The sequence below is a fragment of the Portunus trituberculatus genome, chromosome 43 (assembly GCF_017591435.1).
Source record: "Portunus trituberculatus isolate SZX2019 chromosome 43, ASM1759143v1, whole genome shotgun sequence".
Taxonomy (NCBI): Eukaryota; Metazoa; Arthropoda; class Malacostraca; order Decapoda; family Portunidae; genus Portunus; species Portunus trituberculatus.
In genome coordinates, this window is record NC_059297.1 from 13,496,940 (window position 1) to 13,516,910 (window position 19,971).

The following is a 19,971-nucleotide window of genomic DNA, read 5'->3' on the forward strand; positions in this document are numbered from 1 at the left end:
GCTAATTGTTTTGTGTCGCAGTGGATGGGTGAACTGTACTCAGCGGTGTGTGTGTGTGTGTGTGTGTGTGTGTATGTGTGAGTGTGTGATTCAGATTCAGATTCAGATTCAGATTCAGTTTATTTTGCTCAGACTTTGTAAACAAAGTATGGAACACAGCTCCTCATAATTTCAATAATAAACTAAAAAGAAGTAACATTATCCATTCAATACAAACAATTTCTGTAATCAACTTTCTGTTATCTAAACATTTTATAATAGCTCTCAAGAAATGGGATATATTGGTTAAAATCTATAGATTTTTACTTTGCATTAACAGAGTAAACTCATTTAATGTTGGATTATTTCTGTAATAGAATGGTATATATTTGTTTCGAAGCTCCACAACATTTTCAGTAGGACATAACAATATAATAGGAAATTCATCTTTAACAATATTTCTTCAAAATTTTAAAAATGATCTTTCTTTTCTACTTACATTTGCATATCTTCCTGTTACAACTGGTAATCTATTATTATTTGTTCTTTGTTTAATTAAGGACAATCTGATGTTTTCTCTTAATTTCAGTTGGTAATCTTCCAGGATATATAACTCTTTATATATAGTATAACTCTTACAAATTTCCTTTGTTGAAATGTTACTGAACCATGTTGCTATCCACTGGTCCTTCAGCTTATTTTCTATTGCTTTCTTTAACCATTCAGGATTAGTAACTTGTTGATCCATCCAAATACCTGACACACCACAACTATTGAGAATATTTCTTATATGGCTGATTCAAGGTGATGAGTACATATTTGTTGAGTCTAACAAACTTCTGTACATTATCAGACTTAATTTAGTAGCTTTTCCTGTTATTAACCTTGGCCAGTAACCTATCATTCTAGTATTGACAGTAATGTCAATGGGATATTCTCCTAGCTCACCATATACAATATCTGTGCTGGTGTTTTTATGTACATACAATACATGTTTTAGAAAACTCATGTGTAATTGTTTAATCTCTCTGGAAACACCATAGCCCCAACTTTAACAAGCATATGTCACAATTGGCATCACAATTGTATTAAACAATTAAATTTGTAAATCAATTAGTAAGTCATGCCTACGGCTTTTTCCAATTAGTGAATATATGGCTCTTGTAGCCCTCTTTTTAAATTTCAGTGATCTCTTCCCTAAACACAAAATAAAGATTACCATAATTTATCCTCCCTCTGCTGAACACTACCACCTTTGTTTTGTCATTGTTTACTTCTAACTTCCATTGCTCACAATATAATTCCATTGGTTTAAGAACATATTTTATTTCTTATTCAGAATTAATTAAAACAACTGTGTCATCAGCATGCATCATTACTAACAAATTCAAATGCAAGTCAAGATAGTCATCATCAAATATTAAGTAATTACAATTGTTTTCTATCAAGGAATTTTCAATATCATTAATATAAAGGGCAAATAACAATGGGGAGAGATTTTCATCTAGTGTGTGTGTGTGTGTGGGTGTGGGAAAGGGGGCATGAAGGAGGGGGCTAGCGTAACGGGCGAATCTTGTCTTGTTATGTGGGTTGGGAGGTATACAACATTGTTAGTATAAAGACAGGCATCGTTGTTGACAACCAGCAGCTCGCTGCTTCATATCAAAATTTAACATCATAATGGTATTGAGTTACACTGATAAGAATGAAACAGCAGCAAAAACGTCCCTCTTCAAGGAAATAGTTGTATAGAATATGATATAACATCGGGTGTAACACGAGTTTCTGTAGGTGCTGATTAGAGCGAAAATGCATGTTATTGTAAGTAAAAAGTATAAAAGGGTTTGTAGGTCTTATATCCCAACCAGAGAAAGAAGGACAACACTTGTAATTATGAGCGTATACAACAAATCCTCATTAGTCTTATAATCTATTATGTATAGAATATTTGAAGCTCCTACTTTCTCACGGAGCACAACCCGCAAAATTTTGGTCATATCATAACTTCAGTTTTAATAAAAGAAAACGTTTAGGTCCCGATCGCAAAGTCGGTGAATCGCAAATTTGAAACTCGTAATTCTGGAAACAGTACTGTACTACAGCATGTCTCTAAGATTCGTAACTTCTAACTTCATCCAGGTCAATGCTCTACATCGCTGTCCTGAATCCCAATTCACCAGTCAGATTTTATTGAGCTGAATTTACAACTTGTGTCACCCACCTATCCCTACCCGCCCCTCCTCACACATTGGCTTCTCAACAATATACTGAATAACTGACCCAGATCTCAGTTTCTTGCTGGTTGCAGTATAACGTGCAACCATCACTGTTATGCGATCAAGCGTCATGAACTAACAAGAACAATAGCTCTTGATACAGCGACTCTCCGAGCAGGTGAGCATCGAGAATGGAGCTTTTAATGCAGAATTTAACGGTCGCTGTCAAAACTGTCAAAGTAGAAGTTCAAGACAAATTTTATGGAACACTTACTACAGAAAGAAACAAGTACATTTACACTACATTATAGTACAGTACAGTGATAACGTTCTTCCCTGATACTGCGAAGGTCGGCAGATCGAATCTCGCTCGGGCTCGTGAGTTTAAGCTGCATGTGTTTATTAGCAGGTTACTGCTGTGGTTGGAGCGTCACAGTGGGAGTTGGGTTCGCTTGGATGACGCTTCGGAGAGCACCAGATGTGGTAGATACCGGAACTAAAACCAACGAACTTTAACTGTAACTTTAACAATAATTTCTATAATGTATTTAGAATCTAAGAAGTATGAAAGCTAGAAAATACTACTACTATAGTAATTAGTCCATCATGGATATTGAGTTTCCTAATAACTACGTATATTAGACATTTTTGTTTAATAATTTCGTATAGAAAGGTCAATGTCCAAGGATAGAAAAAAAGAAAGCTAAGAAATGTGGATATCAATTCCCCAAAGCGTGTACTCAAAAGGATTATCCAAAACTCTTGAAGGACATAAAATAGCAATTGTGCCAAAGTACAGTGCCAGTAAACAATTATGTTGCAGAGAGAGAGAGAGAGAGAGAGAGAGAGAGAGAGAGAGAGAGAGAGAGAGAGAGAGAGAGAGAGTAAATAAACAGACAAACAAAATTAAAACAAACAAGCAGTTAGATAAATAGATCAATAAGTAACATGAATAATATGAAGTTAGAATACAGAAATAAGTACAACCTGCGCATGTGAGGGGCAAGTAAAAAAATATGAAGGCAATTATGTATCTATTGGTGGGTGTTTTATCGTTTTAGACAGATCATAAGAGTTCCTGGAATGTCCAAAGGTTTATACGTGTTGCAACGCAAGAATTAAGAAGATATGAAAGACGTATAAAAAGAAGGTAACATGCATGAAGAAATGAAGAAGAAATTAGGAAGTATTGTTTTTTTCTATGGAAGAGGGGAAGTTGACCAAGGGCAGCAAAAATATATTTAACAAAAAAAGACCTACTTCATTGCCAGTTCTCTAAAAGGTTAGTAGAGTTAGCCAAGTCATGAAACCTCCCTTTTAAAAGATGTCAAGTCGTGGGAAGATGGAAGTACAGAAGCAAACAGGAAGTTCCAAAGTTTGCCAGAGAAAGGTACTGGTTAACTCTTGCATTAGGGAGTTGGACAGAATAGGGGTGGGAGGAGGAAGAAAGCCTTGAAATTGAAGGAAGAAGATGAGACTCAGCAAAGCAGGTACCAAGGTTATAAGACACAATCACTATCGTTATAGATAAGATAACCCGTAACCACTGAGGAGAACACCAAGACAAAAAAAAAAAAAAAAAGCCGGAGATTTGCAGCACATTACAAGATGAGATACCTGTTCACTAGAGTAGATACGAGGAGGCAAGCAGAGGTCGCCATCAGGGAGCACAACATTTGTTCCTGATTAGAGGATATGATTACTAAAGATACGTGAGAATGAACATGAAAGTAAAGAAAAAGATAACGGTATGATAAAAGTATGCACGATACTATAGTTACTGGAAAATTAACCTTATTGAAACTATTGGATAATTGACCTCATGATTAAGATATTGGAAAGTAAATTTTGTAGCACCGGAAGCCTCGTTGGGGTGAAAAGTCGCTCTAAATCATGTGTATATTATAAGGTGTAACAAACAGAAATGGGAGAAGCTGAGACGCTAAGAGACACCCATCTAGAGAGCTGTCAGACCAGAGAGGGTCACGAAGGGCAAGCCGCCTATCACAGTATCTGTAAAATAGAGCCAGACAGTTATAATGAAGTCATAGTAAAATGATGGTGTTATAGTTTGACAAAGGGAGATTGACTATGTGTAGGATTGTGTTTTTTTTTATTTGAAGGTGAGTTACAAGCTATATGTAGGACGTGTTCCTCATTCAAATATAGTTGCAGGGTTTGCGTAGAAAATGTTTTATCATTGAGTAGAAATTACGTGATGTGACTTGAATAATGTGAAGTAATCTGAGATATGTGATGGAATCTAAGTGAAAAGAGAGTTGTTTTATTCCCGAGTGCAATGCGATTTGAGTCCAAGGTATAAATATTTGATGGAATTTGAGTGAAAAGAGAATGATCAAAATTTCGAGGTTTTTCGTTCTTGTCGGAGGATTGTATGGTGTAAATGTATGTAAGTAATAGAATTAAGTAAAATTTATAAAGAAAAAAAAAAACTTTACCGCGCTCCCATAAACCCACAAAAGCAGTCTTGAAGATTAGGGACGCAACATGAATGTGCAACTTACAAGAAGCACGACATACGCCCCATAGGAGATCCAGAAAAGAATGAACTCGCAATAACGTATTAAGATCACCAAGCTGTTCGGTCAAAACATCCTACCATTCTTAGCACCCTCAGCTCCTTCACTCAACCCCCGCCCCCAGTACGTCCCACACCTCTCAAGAACTCCCTTCACTCTCCAATATTTATTCCATCAGGTCAGGTCTATCTTCATGTTCTGCACTATTCTCTCTTTTTGTTTTAGTTCTCCAGCTCGAACTTCAGCATGATCTTAATCTTAACATATGAAATGCACTTGATCACACACCCACAGATATCCTTCTCACAACTTTACCTGAATGTCTCGTTTAGAAGGCAAAAAACTTCCCTCTCACATATGAAAGGCAACAGTGCACGGTGGGCGGAGCAACGGGGTAGGGTACGATGCCCAGGAGGAGGAGAGAGAAGAGGAAGAAGAGGAACACGAGGGACAGGCTGACAGGGCCTGGGTAGACACGCTGTAGAGGAGTGGCAGTCATACCACCACCGCTGCTCTAAGTGCTGGTCACTAACACCTTTTTCTCGTGATTCGGGGGATACTTGGTGTGACACACTAATAACACACCGTATTGCTGCTGTTACTGTCACCTGGTTATTCACCGCTAAGGACAAAGAGTGAGTGAGTGAAACAAGTACTCGTAAGATGAAAAGTGTTAGATATCATGTCATATGGTACGAAATAAGGAAAAAATGTGCTAGATGTTTGAGGTCTCGACACAACCCTAAGTGAGGAGCATACGGAAAAGGGCACAGCGACATGTGAGAAGTAAGATTATGAACCCTGTTTTTGAATACTTCATCGTCTGGTCTCTTACATTTAATAAACTTTACTATATGCTATTTGGTGCTATTTGGAGTCTTCAAGTATTCTTCAGGATTTAAATGAAAAGCTAAGTTAGTTTAGGTTAGATTACATTAAATGACTGACTTTCAATATATTCTCAAGATTCTAGAGAGATAGTTAAAGTACCGAATTTACATCATCAAAAGAAAAGCCATTCAAATGATCGCTACCAGTCCTGGTGAGGGAACAAAAATAATGAAAGATACGGACTAGTGTTTATCCCCTTCAATACTGGGACACATTCTTACCTTGAGCTTTGTGTGTGATTAGACCATTCTGTTGACATTAGGAAGGGTCTATGGAGGTCAGAAGATTAATGGTCACAGCCTTCACTATTTAAATCCCCCACATAAGTTTCTAAAGCTGTACAAAATCACGAAATAGTAAACAGAAGGAATATGGAAACGCGCCATGCTACTGATGGGGATTAATGAAAGTCTGTTTTGTAGTTTTTGATCGACGTGGTGATATGTATTATTAAGAAACTTACAGTAGTTGAATAAGAGTTTTTCATTTCCCCATCAGTAAGAATATAGAAGAGTAAGTTCAGTGAGAATTAATTTGTGTCCATGTTGTACCTTTTGTCTGATATTCTAAAAAGCTTCCACGCCGCATCTTCACAATTTTCAAAAGGCTCTAGTTGAATTGTCACGGGTTTTAAAGGATGTTTTTGTGATTCTAGTGACGTGTTAACAAGTTTTCTGCATTATCAACAGGGCAAATACTCTTTAGAACTCAGCTCATCGTCTCTATGGTCTTTGAAGATGGTCGCGGTGAGAGAGGGAAGCGCTTCTGAATATAGCACTTTCGATGCAGTGTAAAGTTTGACCAAATGATTTGTTTCATGAAGTGACTGTTTATTTCTCAGTTTCCTACAGTAATGGTAAGAGCAAGGTTGAAGGTTTGTTTACTTGTTCAGGACAAGCTTAAAATTGTATATATTTTCATTATTTTGTGTAACTTTAATAAGGAGTTTTAAATGAGCCTACGTATTTCAACTGTCATTGATGTGAATGCGGGTATGGTTCTTCTTCTTCTTCTTCTTCTTCTTCTTCTTCTTCTTCTTCTTCTTCTTCTTCTTCTTCTTATTATTATTATTATTATTATTATTATTATTATTATTGTTATTGTTATTGTTACTGTTATTGTTATTATTATTATTGTTATTGTTATTATTATTATTATTATTATTATTATTATTATTATTATTATTATTATTATCATTATCATTATCATTATTATTGTTGTTGCTATTATTTGTATTACTATTATTATTATTATTATTATTGTTAGTATCATTATTATTATTATTATTATTATTATTATTATTATTATTATTATTATTATTATTATCATCATCATTATTGTTGTTGTTATGTTATTATTTTTATTACTATTATTATTCTTGTTATCATCATTATTACTATTATTATTATTATTATTATTATTATTATTATTATTATTATTATTATTATTATTATTATTATTATTATTATTTATTATTATTATTATTATTATTATTATTATTATTATTATTATTATTATTATTATTATTATTATTTATTATTATCATTGTTATTATTATTATTATCATTATTATTATTATTATTATTATTATTATTATTATTATTATTATTATTATTATTATTATTATTATTATCATTATCATTATTATTATTATGATTATTATTATTATTATTATTATTATTATTATTATTATTATTATTATTATTATTATTATTATTATTATTATTAGTAGTAGTAGTAGTAGTAGTAGTAGTGGTAGTGGTAGTAGTATCATTATTATTATTATTATTATCATTATTATTATTATTATTATTATTATTATTATTATTATTATTATTATTATTATTATTATTATTATTATTATTATTATTATTATTAGTAGTAGTAGTAGTAGTAGTAGTAGTAGTAGTGGTAGTGGTAGTAGTATCATTGTTATTATTATTATTATTATCATTATCATCATTATTATTATCATTGATGTTGTTGTTGTAATCATCATCGTCAGCAGCAAACGTAACAACAGCAGAAGCAGCAACAACAACAATACCACCACCACCACCACCACCATCACCACCACCATCACCACCACTATCGCCATCGCCACTACACGCTTTTGCATCTCTTCTTTATGTAACATTAAAAGTAATACATAACATAAACGACAAATCACCACGCAAATTCACGGTCACTTTTAACTTGAGCATCCTTCCTCTGAGCCACCAGCACCGCACCTCACTGCTGGTGGCTGGAGCTCCTCACACACACACACACACACACACACACACACACACACACACACACACACACACCGCCGAAGGAAAGACACCGGGTCACTGTTGTTAACTTTCACTCCGGTCGCGTTGCTGTGCCTCTCCACTGGAAGCAGAAAAGAACCATTGTACAACGAAATCTTACTAGAATAGACAAGTTCAGTTTTAAGAAGAGATAGGAAGGAATTCATTCGCATAAGTGTTAGATGGCTCAATAATGGAAGTAATTAAGCAAATGTTGGATGAGGTTACGTGGAAATAGGTGGGCGAATTTTATACACGAGCTCTTACGTTTAAGTCTCATGGATTCTTTGAATTCCTACTTTTTCTTTCTATCCTCACTTCCTAAGCAATTATTTTTGTCCGCCGTGAGAGTCCGCAGCAACAAAACATGCGCGATCCTTTCCCTGGTGACGAGACTCCGCACCTGCCCCGCCGCTGCCCTGGCGACACCCATCTCGTCCCCTCATGCTAGTTCATCACAGGGGCCGACGCGGGTGACAGAGCCTGACTCGCACAGCAGTTCACTAACCTCAAACTCGGCCACGGAGAGACGCAGGGCCAGCCAGGCATGCTGGCTAGTGGTGTTGGTGGTGGTCGTAGATTAATCGTTTGGGTATTGTGTCACTGTTAAGGGAAAGTGGACAGTGTGTGTGTGTGTGTGTGTGTGTGTGTGTGTGTGTGTGTGTGTGTGTGTGTGTGTGTGTGTGTGTGTGTGTGTGTGTGTGTAATAATGATAATAATGATAATAATAATAATAATAATAATAATAATAATAATAATAATAATAATAATAATAATAATAATAACAATAATAATAATAACAATAATGATAATAATAAAAATAATAATAATGATAACACTGATAATAGGTATTGCAGTATATACGTAGACACTGAAAATAGACAATGGTTTTGAGGAAGGCTTATGAGTAGACTTAAAGAAACTTATTGGTTAATTGCTCGTATCATGGTGGGAACCGCACTTAGGCGGTATGGTCCATGTATTGTCAGTGTGTTTCACTGTTTCACTGTGTGTGTGTGTGTGTGTGTGTGTGTGTGTGTGTGTGTGTGTGTGTGTGTGTGTGTGTGTGTGTGTGTGTGTGTGTGTGCGCGCGCGCGCGCGTGTGTGTATAGTATATATAATACTAAAATGGATGAATGGAAAAGGTTTTCTACTGCATATATAATGAAATTTTCGTGAAAGGCAAACCATGTTTAATTAATTTTTACTATAGGTTGTATTATCAAAACGTGCTCTGATGTAGAACCTGATGATAGTGGTGGTGGTGGTGGTGATGATGGTGGTGGTGATGGTGGTGTTGGGACATAGTGTTGCAAGATGTTGTGTAAAGAGATTTGCAATTTGATTAGAAAGACCATAAGTATCATAAGCTACTGGCACCTCGTAATTATAACTCCAAGGGTGGAAGAGAAGCCCAAATGTTAAGAAACTCCGCGACGGAGGTTTGAGGTTTGAAAGTACTCAGAGGCGAGTGCAGGCGTGAGTTGCGTAGCTCGTTGACTGGCAGCATAGATGGCGGCAGGTGACATCCTTAGGGTCACTGAACGTGTGAATTATTCAATTGACTTCACCCTACAGTCTGTACTCTGTCTGGTTGTCTCTACATTTCGTTCAGTTTCACTTCACTAAGGGATTCTACAATGTTTTGTCCATCTTCAGTATGTTTCTGCATTACTATAATGTACACAAATAATTAATCTATATGCCCTGCGATCAAGATTTGTGTGTAGCTAGAAAACGAAAATATTTGTTGTTATAGGAATGCTCACTGTATTTGTGACTACACCGCGCTTTTATACAATGCACCTACTGAGTGAGGGTCGAGAGAGGTATCTGTGATTATGAAGTTGACTTTGACGGGTTGCGTCGTAAAAAAGTGAATGCCTTGTGGCACCGGGCTGTTCTGGTTTACAAAGATACTAAGCCATTATATTTCAGCAGAGAGCGCCATCATGAAGGAGACGAAGAAGGGTATCGCGGAGTGGGAGAAGGAACGCATCTTGGAGGAGCCGTGCACACAATACCAGACAAAGCAAAGCAGTAACGAAACCAAACATCGAGAAGAAGAACAAACGATGACCAAGTCTCAAATATCGTCACCTGAAGCGGAATGTGGTCATACTGGCACACCTGCTATACTTCATCAGGTATTTCTTATGCTTGTTTTGTTGCTAAATAAGTCAATCCTATGTAAGGCGACATTGCGGTGTTATATATATATATATATATATATATATATATATATATATATATATATATATATATATATATATATATATATATATATATATATATATATATATATATATATATATATATATATATATATATATATATATATATATATATATATATATATATATATATATATATATATATATATATATATATATATATATATATATATATATATATATATATATATATATATATATATATATATATATATATATATATATATATATATATATATTTATGTTATGGCCTATAATGCCTGTAGGCATACTTGAGAAGTATATATTGGAAGCTCTGTTCAGCTTCCGCCCATTAGTGGCGCAGGCAGTCTTATTTATAGTGGTACCCATTTTAGAGCCCATATCACCACTCAAGCGCATCTTTAGTGTAACGACCTAGAAGCTGGGTATCATGGTGAAATGTAGGTAACTTTAAACCACTCGACAAATAGAATAGCTTGAAAGCGGTAAGTGATGGGATTCGAACCTACGCGTGTATGTCTGCCCGATCCCACGCTCACCACCTTCTATATTATGTAAAGTTTATACAGAACGTAGAGGAAATGCACAGTAACGATGGAAGCTCGCGATGCCGGCTATAAGGTGAATCTCAGTCTTTTAATGAATGACGTGTGTTGTTATGTGGATCACGTCTGACTTCGTCGTGTAGCACTCTAAGGGAAATGCATAGGTGGGTCGACTCTCCTTCTCTTACGTGTCTTCTCTTGACTCTTTCACTATGTTTATTAATTTATTTATCAATTTATTTTGTTAACATTCGGAACACTGTAAAATTAATGGTTTGCATGAAATCACACAGACACACACACACACACACACACACACACACACACACACACACACACACACACACACACACACACACACACACACACACACACACACACACACGGCAGATAAGAAAGATATTAGATAATTTCTGGAGTTCATGACTTCCTATTTAAGAGTCTGTTGTGCAAAAATCATTGTCGTAGAAGTCAAATATTATTTTTGAATACAGCATCCTAAATCAAGACTGCCGCAGCAGGATCCCTATTGCTACTCCTTACCTCCGCGGTTCGTTACATTGGTTATAAAAGCGAAACAGCAAATTTCAAGCACCTCATTTTCTTTTTCTTTTCCCTCAGGGTTTATCATGCACGTGTCCTCCAGCTGTTTTTGTTCCTTTCATTTTCCTCTGTGACTCCCATCCTTTGTAATTTTACCGCAGTTCCTTCCCATCGGCTCAGCACTTCTCCCATGTTAACTGTGTTGGTAATTGTGGATGTTTGCAGGTACTGGGGACAGGCGTAGCTGCCATGGCACAGATGGATATTGGTGCTATTTTTGCTTACCCCGGAGTGACGCTACCACAGCTACTGGATGGAACGTCAGATGATCTCGTTTTCACCACAGCCCAGGCTGCTCTGTTCGGTAGGTCACGGAGGGAACAAGCTGTGTATGTATTCTTTTACCACCTGTCACGCCTGATTGTTAGTGGTGCTGTCTGTTGATGTCTCCTTTTTTGTCTGCAGGAAGCGTCATCTACCTGGGAGCCATGGTGGGATCCTTCCTGGCGGGGCTGCCTATGGTGCGTCTTGGGCAACGAGTGACGCTCTTGATGGCCCTGCCTCTTTCCTTCGCCTCCTGGATGGCCCTAACCTTAGCTCCCTCCGCTTGGCTGGTTTTGACTGCCCGTATGGTTCAGGGTTTTGCTCTCAGCTTGATGGCCAGTTCGTCGAACACCTATGTGGCGGAAATCGCTCATAGCTCAATACGAGGCCGGTTGGTGGCTGGTATGGAGCTTTCCCGTCAGGTAGGCAGTCTGCTTATCTTCTGTCTAGGAGTGTCTTCTCTTACATGGCGACAGGTTGCATTAACGACCGCCCTGGTAAACACTGTCTTGCCTTTCGTTGGGCTGCTGCTGCTACCGAATTCGCCGCGCTGGCTGGCTACTCGGAATAGACACGAGGATGCTCGCCGCGCATTGACCTTTTTTCGCGGACACAACTACGATACAGACAAGGAGTTGGAGGCTATTAGCAGTCAGTTACAGAAGTCATCAGGTAAACAGACGAACGTGCTCCAGCAAGTGAAGCAGCTACGACAACCTGCCATCCTCCGCTACGTGGTGGTCATGTCCTTCGTGCTCTTCTTCATCCATTTCAACGGTACAAGTGTTCTGCCAGCCTATGTCGTGATCATCATGAACACAGCTCAGGTCCAAATGAGCTCCTACGTGGCTGCCATTGCAGTGTGCTTGACCAAGATCGCTGGAACATTCTGCTTTGGATTTGTCATAGATCGCATCAATCGCAAGCCTTTGTTCATGGCCATTTCTCTGGTCAATGCGGTGTCCATGGCTGTCTTGGGAGGCTATTTCTTCGATCAAGCTCACGGAGGCCACTTCCAACACCTGGAATGGCTTCCTCTTCTGTGTCTGACAACATACGCCTTCTTCTCCGTCTCGCCAATCATCAGTTTGCTGCGGACTGAACTGTTCCCCACCGCCGTGCGCTCCACAGTAGTGCCCATCCTCTACACCACATTCTTCATCGGTGCCTTCCTTGCCCTGCAGACCTATCCGTACATAGCAGTAGGGCTGGGGCCATACGGAGCGTTCTGGGTGTTCGCTGGGTGCAGTCTTATTCTGATCGTGATTGTGCTCCTCACCATTCCAGAGACTCGCGGCAAAACTCTGGAGCAGATCACCGAAATGCAACAAAATGCAACTCGTTCTAGTCAGTAGTCCCAAGTTAGGTTAGTCGCGCCCATCACAGACTTTATGAAAATGATCTCCCTATCTATGACTCAAACATTTTCAAGAAAGAGATTTGAAAAAAGCTCAAATTTTGGCTAATCCTTCTCTGGCAATACTCTGTTAATATTTATACCTTCAGGACTTTAATATAACTTTTTTTTCCTATACGCCAGATTTCTCATTATATTATTTTTACTCTTTCTGAAAATAATATTGTAAGTGCGTTCTTTTTTTTTTTTTTAGTAAAAAACAACCATTTTCAACGTGTAATATCCTGCTCCAATTATCCATTAAAATTACCTGAGTACCTTGCTCGTCTGCCTTCCCTTTCTATGCCACAATTGTCAGTAAAAAAAATAAGATTAGAGTCCTAAATCTAGGAACAAGGATTGGTCTAATCACTTCTCAATTCCTATTGCAATTTTTCATGTTCTATGTATGAACAGGTCTATATAACTATCATATTACTCGCGTTCTATTCTGAATCTTCGAAACACTAGGTCGTTGAACATTGACTTTCCTGGCCACCTGTTGTCGTGACCGTCGCCATGCATGCCTCCAAGTACCGTATTGATCTGTGTTACCAGCCCCAAACAACATGAACTTGATGATGACTACAATCACAGTTTAAAGGAAACACTTTACAGCTATTCTTTTCACGCCTGCATTTCAGTAACAAGGGTAGAGGATGTTTATGATACTTATACACCTCTCAAAAGTCTCCATTTATCAGGGGTAAGTACAAAAAATGAACGAATGAAGTGCAGTTAAGTTTAATGTGGTAATGAACGGCTGTGGTTGTCCTGCGTCGCTGCGTTTCATTGTCGGCATGGGGACGGTCTTGCCAACGCTTGATGTCAATACGGCACTACTCTGCTTCACAACATAAGACTTGTACCGGACAGCACACCTCTCTAAACTACGGTAATGTGTTGATTTGAAGTACCTTATTGTAATTATGGTACTTGTTTATATTCTTCGTCGCTCATTTATTCCTTCTACCTTCTTAATTCCTCCTTCATTTCTTTCTTCTTCCATGCTTGTCTCATATTATTCATATTTCTTTCGTGTTTCGTCTCTTCTTGGTGACAATACTACTCCTTATGCTCTCTTTTTTACTTATAGTGCCATTTATTTAAACTGACTGTAATTGTAATTGAATACTGTAAGTGAATAATTGTAAGGGAATTAATGGTAATGAGAGTATGACACTTGTTATTTAATTTTACACAAAGATATGTAAGACTACAGTTACTAAAAGGTTTGGATTACTCAATCACTCATTTTAGTTTTAATTAACGGTAAATGCAAGCGAATACATGCACACAGATGTAATATTTTAACGTTTAACAGAGCAGAACGCTTGTATATTAGTTGAATATACAATAAAAGATTATGCAAGGAAAAATAAGACTATGGGCTCAAAAATATTTGAACTATTTAGTCATTACCTTAATTCGCTATCACTGCTTCTCTTCTTTGAGCGGATTCACATTTTTCTTCGTGATTTGGTAGTTAATTTTTGACTACTTTTAGGGAGCTCGTGAATTAATAGGCCTTCTTTTTCAATCTTTTGTAGCCTTTGACCAGAGCCCTTCTTACTTAAAAGAATCTGAACTCTCTATTTCCCTCTTTTCTTTATTTCAAAATGAGATGCATGGTGACTTTTCCAAAAGATGTTTTTTTCTTCTAAAGGCGTAAATTATCGGCCTTTTTCCATATTGTGTCCTTCACCGACAAGAAAATAATAACTTGAAAAATCCGACTATATTCATTAGGTTTGCAGAGAGTCAAAGTATAACCTGAACTAATACTGAATGTGCAGTTCATATTGGAGCATTCCTTGTCTGCAGCGCTGGTGAGGCAACACTATGAGGGCGGCAGCTGTGGTGGTGGTGGTGGTGATGGCCGCCGCTTACTGGACCACAGGTAAGATGAGTTTTAGTAACTATCTTTACGTTAATCTGTCTATTAGTTTATTTATTCTATTTATTTTTTTATCTATTTTTTTTCTTTTTTTGTTGCCTTTTATCTTATTTTTCTATATATCTATGTATCCAACTATCTACCAACCTACTTGTTATTTTATACACATGATCGAAGAAGGAAAATAATACAAGAAAGAGAAAGACCCGATAAGTTTCAACCATGGATGAATAAACACACTCACACACACACGCAGACACACACACACACACACACACACACACACACACACACACACACACACACACACACACACACACACACACCAGACTATGATGATGAGGAAAGAGAAGGCTGACCAGTAAATTAATTAAGGGTTACGTAACTTGCAGGAGAAGCCTTGAAGTGCCAGCAGTGTAACGGGGAGGACAACGCGTGTAGAGATGCTAACATGACCTCGGTGCCATGCGGGGGAACGTGCTACTGGAAGATGGACATAACGCGTAAGGATAACAGGAGACCACCTCTTCTCCAATTACTGCATTCAAATTCTATTCGTTTTCATTTGTAGATAGTTTTTTTTTTTTTTAGTTCTTTTCCTTTATTTATCTCTCTTCCACGAGGGCTTTTCTTCCATTTAACGTATTCAAATCCTATCCATTCTGTTTTGTAGCTTGTTTCTTTTTTCAGTTTTTTTTTCTTTGTTTATCAATTTTCCGCGAAGCTTTTTCTTCTATTTAGTGCATTCAAATCTTATTCCTTTTCATTTGTACCTAGTTTCTTTCAGTTCTTTTCCTTTGTTTATTTATTTTCCACAAGACCTTTTTTCTATTTAGTGCATTCCAATCCTATTACTTTTCATTTGTGGCTACTTTTTTTTTAAATTTTTTCGTTATTTACCTATTCCAACACCGCTACTTCCTCCTCCTCCTCCTCTTACTCCTCCTTTTCCTTCTCTCCCTCTTTATATCCTTCCCTCCTCCTCTTCTTCCTCTTCTTACTTAAATTCCTTCCAGGAGTAGGCAGTAGTCACCTGCCGCCCGGTGGAATACTCCAGGAGAGGTACTTACGGGGATGTAGGCAGTGCTGCAGACTGAGTGATTCCCCGTGTCCTCTCTTCCCGGTTCCCTTTGTGGTCTCATTTATACAATTGAGCAGCTGCAGCCTGCCCTCTAAAGACAACTTCTACTACTTCCTACACTACACTACAACACCTTACACTTTTACACTCTCTTCAAATCAAAATTTAATAATGGCTTCACCACGCCCTGCCTCGGAGTCCCCCTCTGGGGAGGGGACCATAAATGTCCCCAGGTCGGACTGCCCTCTGCTGTCGACCTTGGGTGTCTTGACACTTCATCTAATACTTTCACTATCAATTTCTGCAACATTCGTGGCCTTCGTTCTAATTTTCAATCTGTGGAACACCACCTCTCCTCTACTAAACCTCATCTTCTCTTCCTAACTGAAACACAGTTGTCTGTGACTACTGACAGCAGCCCCTTTTCTGTTCCCTCCTACTTGCTCTATCCTCATTTTCAATCCAAAGCTGGATGTTGCGCATACGTGCGTAACGACACCACTTGCTCTCGTGCCCACAATCTTGAATCTTCAGAATTTTCTACCATCTGGCTAAGACTTCAATGTCACTCTCTAACTAAATTCATCTGTGCTGTATACCTCTCACCTAATTCCTCTGACTATGTAAAATTCTTTGACTATTTGACTTCCAAGGTGGAGCACATCTTATCTCACTTTCCTTTGCTGAGATCTCCATTTTAGGGATTTCAATGTTCACCACCAGCTTTGGCTTTCATCTTCTTTCACTGACCAACCTGGTGAACAAACCTTCAACTTTGCTATCCTTCATGACCTAGAGCAGCTAGTGCAGTTCCCTACCCGTATTCCTGACCGCCTTGGAGACACGCCCAACATTCTTGATCTTTTCCTAACCTCCAACCCTTCTGCTTACTCTGTTAAACTTTCCTCTCCGTTGGGCTCCTCCGACCACAATCTAATTTCCGTTACCTGTTCTATCACTCCAGTGCAGCCTCAGGACCCGCCTAAGCGGAGGTGCTTCTGGCATTTTAACTCTGCTAAGTGGGAGGAACTAAGGCAGTACTATTCTGATTTCCTTGGGATGATTATTGTTTTCATGTCAGAGATCCTTCTCTTTGTGCCGAGCGCATAACAGAGGTGATTATCTCTGGCATGGAGCTATACATTCCTCATACTTTCTCTAACCCTAAAGCTAAAAAGCCTTGGTTTAACTCTGCTTGTTCTCGTGCTGTCAATGATAGAGAGGCGGCTCACAAACGGTTCCGTAGCCATCCAACTGCTGAAACTCATGCCCTATATATTTCTGCCCGTAATCATGCCAAATCTATTCTCCAACTTACTAAAAACTCTTTCATCAATAGAAAATGTCAAAGTCTTTCCAATTCTAACTCCTCTCGAGATTTCTGGCATCTAGCCAATAATATCTCTAACAACTTTACTTCTTCGTCTTTCCCTCCTTTACTTCATCCAGATGGCTCTACAGCTGTCTCTTCTTTTCTAAAGCTGAACTCTTCGCTCAAACCTTTGCTACCAACTCAACTTTGGATGATTCTGGGCATATTCCTCCTACTCCTCCACCCTCTGACTACTTCATCCCTAAAATTAAAATTCTTTATAAAGACGTTTTCCTGGCCCTCTCTGGCCTTGATTCTCGGAAGGCTTACGGTCCGGATGGAGTCCCTCCTGTTGTTCTCAAAACTGTGCTTCCGAACTCGCTCACTGCCTGGTCAAACTCTTTCATCTGTGTCTCTACTTCTATTTATCCTTCTTGCTGGAAGTTTGCTCACATTCAACCTGTCCCTAAAAAGGTGACCACTCCAATCCTTCTAACTACCGCCCTATAGCTTTGATTTCCTGCCTTTCTAAAGCCTTTGAGTCTATCCTTAATAGGAAGATAATGAGGCATCTATCAGCTCACAACCTTCTCTCTGATTGCCAGTATGGTTTCCGTAAAGGCAGATCTACTGGTGATCTTCTTACTTTCCTAACTGAATCTTGGTCATCCTCTTTAGGGACTTCGGTGAAACCTTTGCTGTCGGCCTTGACATATCGAAAGCCTTCGATAGAGTCTGGCACAAATCTTTAATTTCTAAACTACCCTCCTACGGATTCTATCCTTCTCTCTGTACCTTCATCTCCAGTTTCCTTTCCGATCGTTCTATTGCTGCTGTAGTAGACGGTCACTGTTCTTCCCTAAAACTATCAACAGTGGTGTTCCACAGGGTTCTGTCCTATCACCCACTCTCTTTCTATTATTCATCAATGATCTCCTAAATCTGACTCAATGCCCTATCCACTCCTATGCTGATGATACCACCCTGCATTATTCAACAGCGTTCAACAGACGCCCAACCCAACAACAATTAAATGACTCAAGGCGAGATGCTATAGGACGCCTAACTTCTGATCTTTCACTTGTTTCTGATTGGGGCAGAGAAAACCTGGTTTTGTTCAATGCCTCAAAACTCAATTTCTACAACTATCTACTCGACATAACCTTCCAGACAACTATCCTCTCTTCTTCAATAACACTCAACTTCCCTCTCCTCTACATTAAACACACTCGGTCTATCCTTCACTAAAAATCTAAACTGGAAATTTCACATCTCTACTCTTGCTAAATCAGCTTCCAAGAAGTTAGGTGTCCTATGGCGTCTTCGTCCATTTTTCTCTCCTCCCAGCTGCTTGCTCTGTACAAGGGCCTTATCCGCCCGTGTATGGAGTATGGCTCTCATGTCTGGGGATCCACACACAGCTTTACTAAACAAGGTGGAATCTAAAGCTTTTCGTCTTATCAACTCTTCTCCTCTAACTGACTGTCTTGATTCTTTAAGTCACCGCCGCAATGTTGCATCTTTATCTGTCTTCTACCGCTGTTTTCATGCTGTCTGCTCTTCTGAACTTGCTAACTGCATGCCTTCCCCTCCTGCGGCCTCGCTGCACAAGACTCTCTACTTCTTCTCATCCCTATTCTGTCCATCTTCCTAATGCAAGAGTTAACCAGTATCTTCACTCCTTCATTCCCTACACTGGTAAACTCTGGAACTCTCTACCTGTGTCTGTATTTCCACCTGCCTATGACTTAAACTCTTTCAAAAGAGGAGTGTCAAGACACCTCTTACGTTAACTGGACCCTCCTTTTAGATTTTTTTGTTTTTTCTTTCTCCTACTTTCCTCTAAACAGGGCCTGGCAACCAGCGGGATTTTTTTTTTTCCAACACTGTTTTCCCTTGGCCAGTGCCCTTGTAATGTAAAAAAAAAAAAAAAAAAAATGATAGCTCCTGGTCCTCCTCCTTCTTTTTTTTTTCTTCCAGTAATCTTTCCTTCTTACTTCCTCCTCCACCACCACTAGTTTGTTTTTATTATTTCTATGTTGCCTTTCATTACTGGTATCTCTATGACCTTTCCTGTTTCGGAGCCACCCAGTTTTCTTTTTAATCAGTTCGTTTAATTTTACAGAAGCATTTCTTTGCTGCACCTCCATTATTTTCAAGAGGCTCTGGTGAATGTTACAGAGTGTTTGTGTTTGTTCTGCTTATATCTTTTATACCATTTGGGCTTTCACTGGAACTTATTGGCTAAAGGAGTTTTTTTTTTTTTTTTTTTTGCCTTTAATGACTGTAGCGATAGTCTGACCCTTTCATTACGATATGCAACAGAAAAACTCAATAAAACTATAAATATGACATATGAGAAATAAACGAATATCAAATGATTAAATTAAAAATGGCTGTTCACCTTTCACCTTTCACCCTTCACACTTCACCCTTCATCCTTCACTCTTCACCCTTCACCCTTCCCCTTTCACTCTTCATCCTTCTTCCTTCACGCTTCACCCTTCACTCTTCACCTTTCACCTTTCTCCCTTCATTCTTCACCGTTAACCATTCAAAATTCACCCTCCATCCTTCACTCTTCACCCTCACTTTTTACTCATCACCCTTCTCGCTTCACCCTTCACCCTTCACCCTTCGCCCTTTACTCTTTACCCTTCTCCTTTTACCCTTCATCCACCATATTTCTCCCATCACCCTTCCACCCTTCACCCTTCACACTTCATCCTTTACGCTT

General features: G+C 38.4%; 2 protein-coding genes across 8 annotated transcripts in view; both read left to right on the forward strand.

Annotated features, from left to right (window-relative positions):
- Window positions 1–2,590: 2,590 nt before the first annotated feature.
- On the forward strand, window positions 2,591–13,210 carry LOC123518369 (facilitated trehalose transporter Tret1-2 homolog). 7 transcript variants are annotated; one of them, XM_045279153.1, is made up of 4 exons: window positions 2,591–2,713; window positions 9,859–10,067; window positions 11,450–11,588; window positions 11,690–13,210. In XM_045279153.1, exons 2-4 carry the CDS (start codon window positions 9,873–9,875, stop codon window positions 12,901–12,903), a joined length of 1,548 nt encoding a protein of 515 aa, XP_045135088.1. In that variant the 5' UTR covers window positions 2,591–2,713; window positions 9,859–9,872; the 3' UTR covers window positions 12,904–13,210. The 7 variants fall into 7 exon arrangements, with proteins under 7 accessions (XP_045135088.1, XP_045135089.1, XP_045135083.1 ...); XM_045279154.1 differs by lacking the exon at window positions 2,591–2,713 and adding an exon at window positions 4,229–4,318; XM_045279148.1 differs by lacking the exon at window positions 2,591–2,713 and adding an exon at window positions 5,164–5,521.
- Window positions 13,211–13,613: 403 nt separating this feature from the next.
- Window positions 13,614–19,971, forward strand: part of LOC123518232 — a 6,791-nt gene continuing 433 nt past the window's right edge. The window contains exons 1-3 of the mRNA XM_045278951.1: window positions 13,614–13,839; window positions 14,769–14,844; window positions 15,234–15,344. Coding sequence (XP_045134886.1) covers window positions 14,787–14,844; window positions 15,234–15,344 — 169 coding nt within the window. The 5' untranslated portion in view covers window positions 13,614–13,839; window positions 14,769–14,786. The remainder of the gene's footprint in view (window positions 13,840–14,768; window positions 14,845–15,233; window positions 15,345–19,971) is intronic.

Bases quoted from the DNA above. Each gene is read 5' to 3' on its own strand.
- LOC123518369 (XM_045279153.1), top strand. From the start codon at position 9,873: ATGAAGGAGACGAAGAAGGGTATCGCGGAGTGGGAGAAGGAACGCATC. The intron at 10,068-11,449 runs GTATTTCTTATG...GGATGTTTGCAG, and splicing joins CACCTGCTATACTTCATCAG to GTACTGGGGACAGGCGTAGC. The intron at 11,589-11,689 runs GTAGGTCACGGA...TTTTGTCTGCAG, and splicing joins AGCCCAGGCTGCTCTGTTCG to GAAGCGTCATCTACCTGGGA.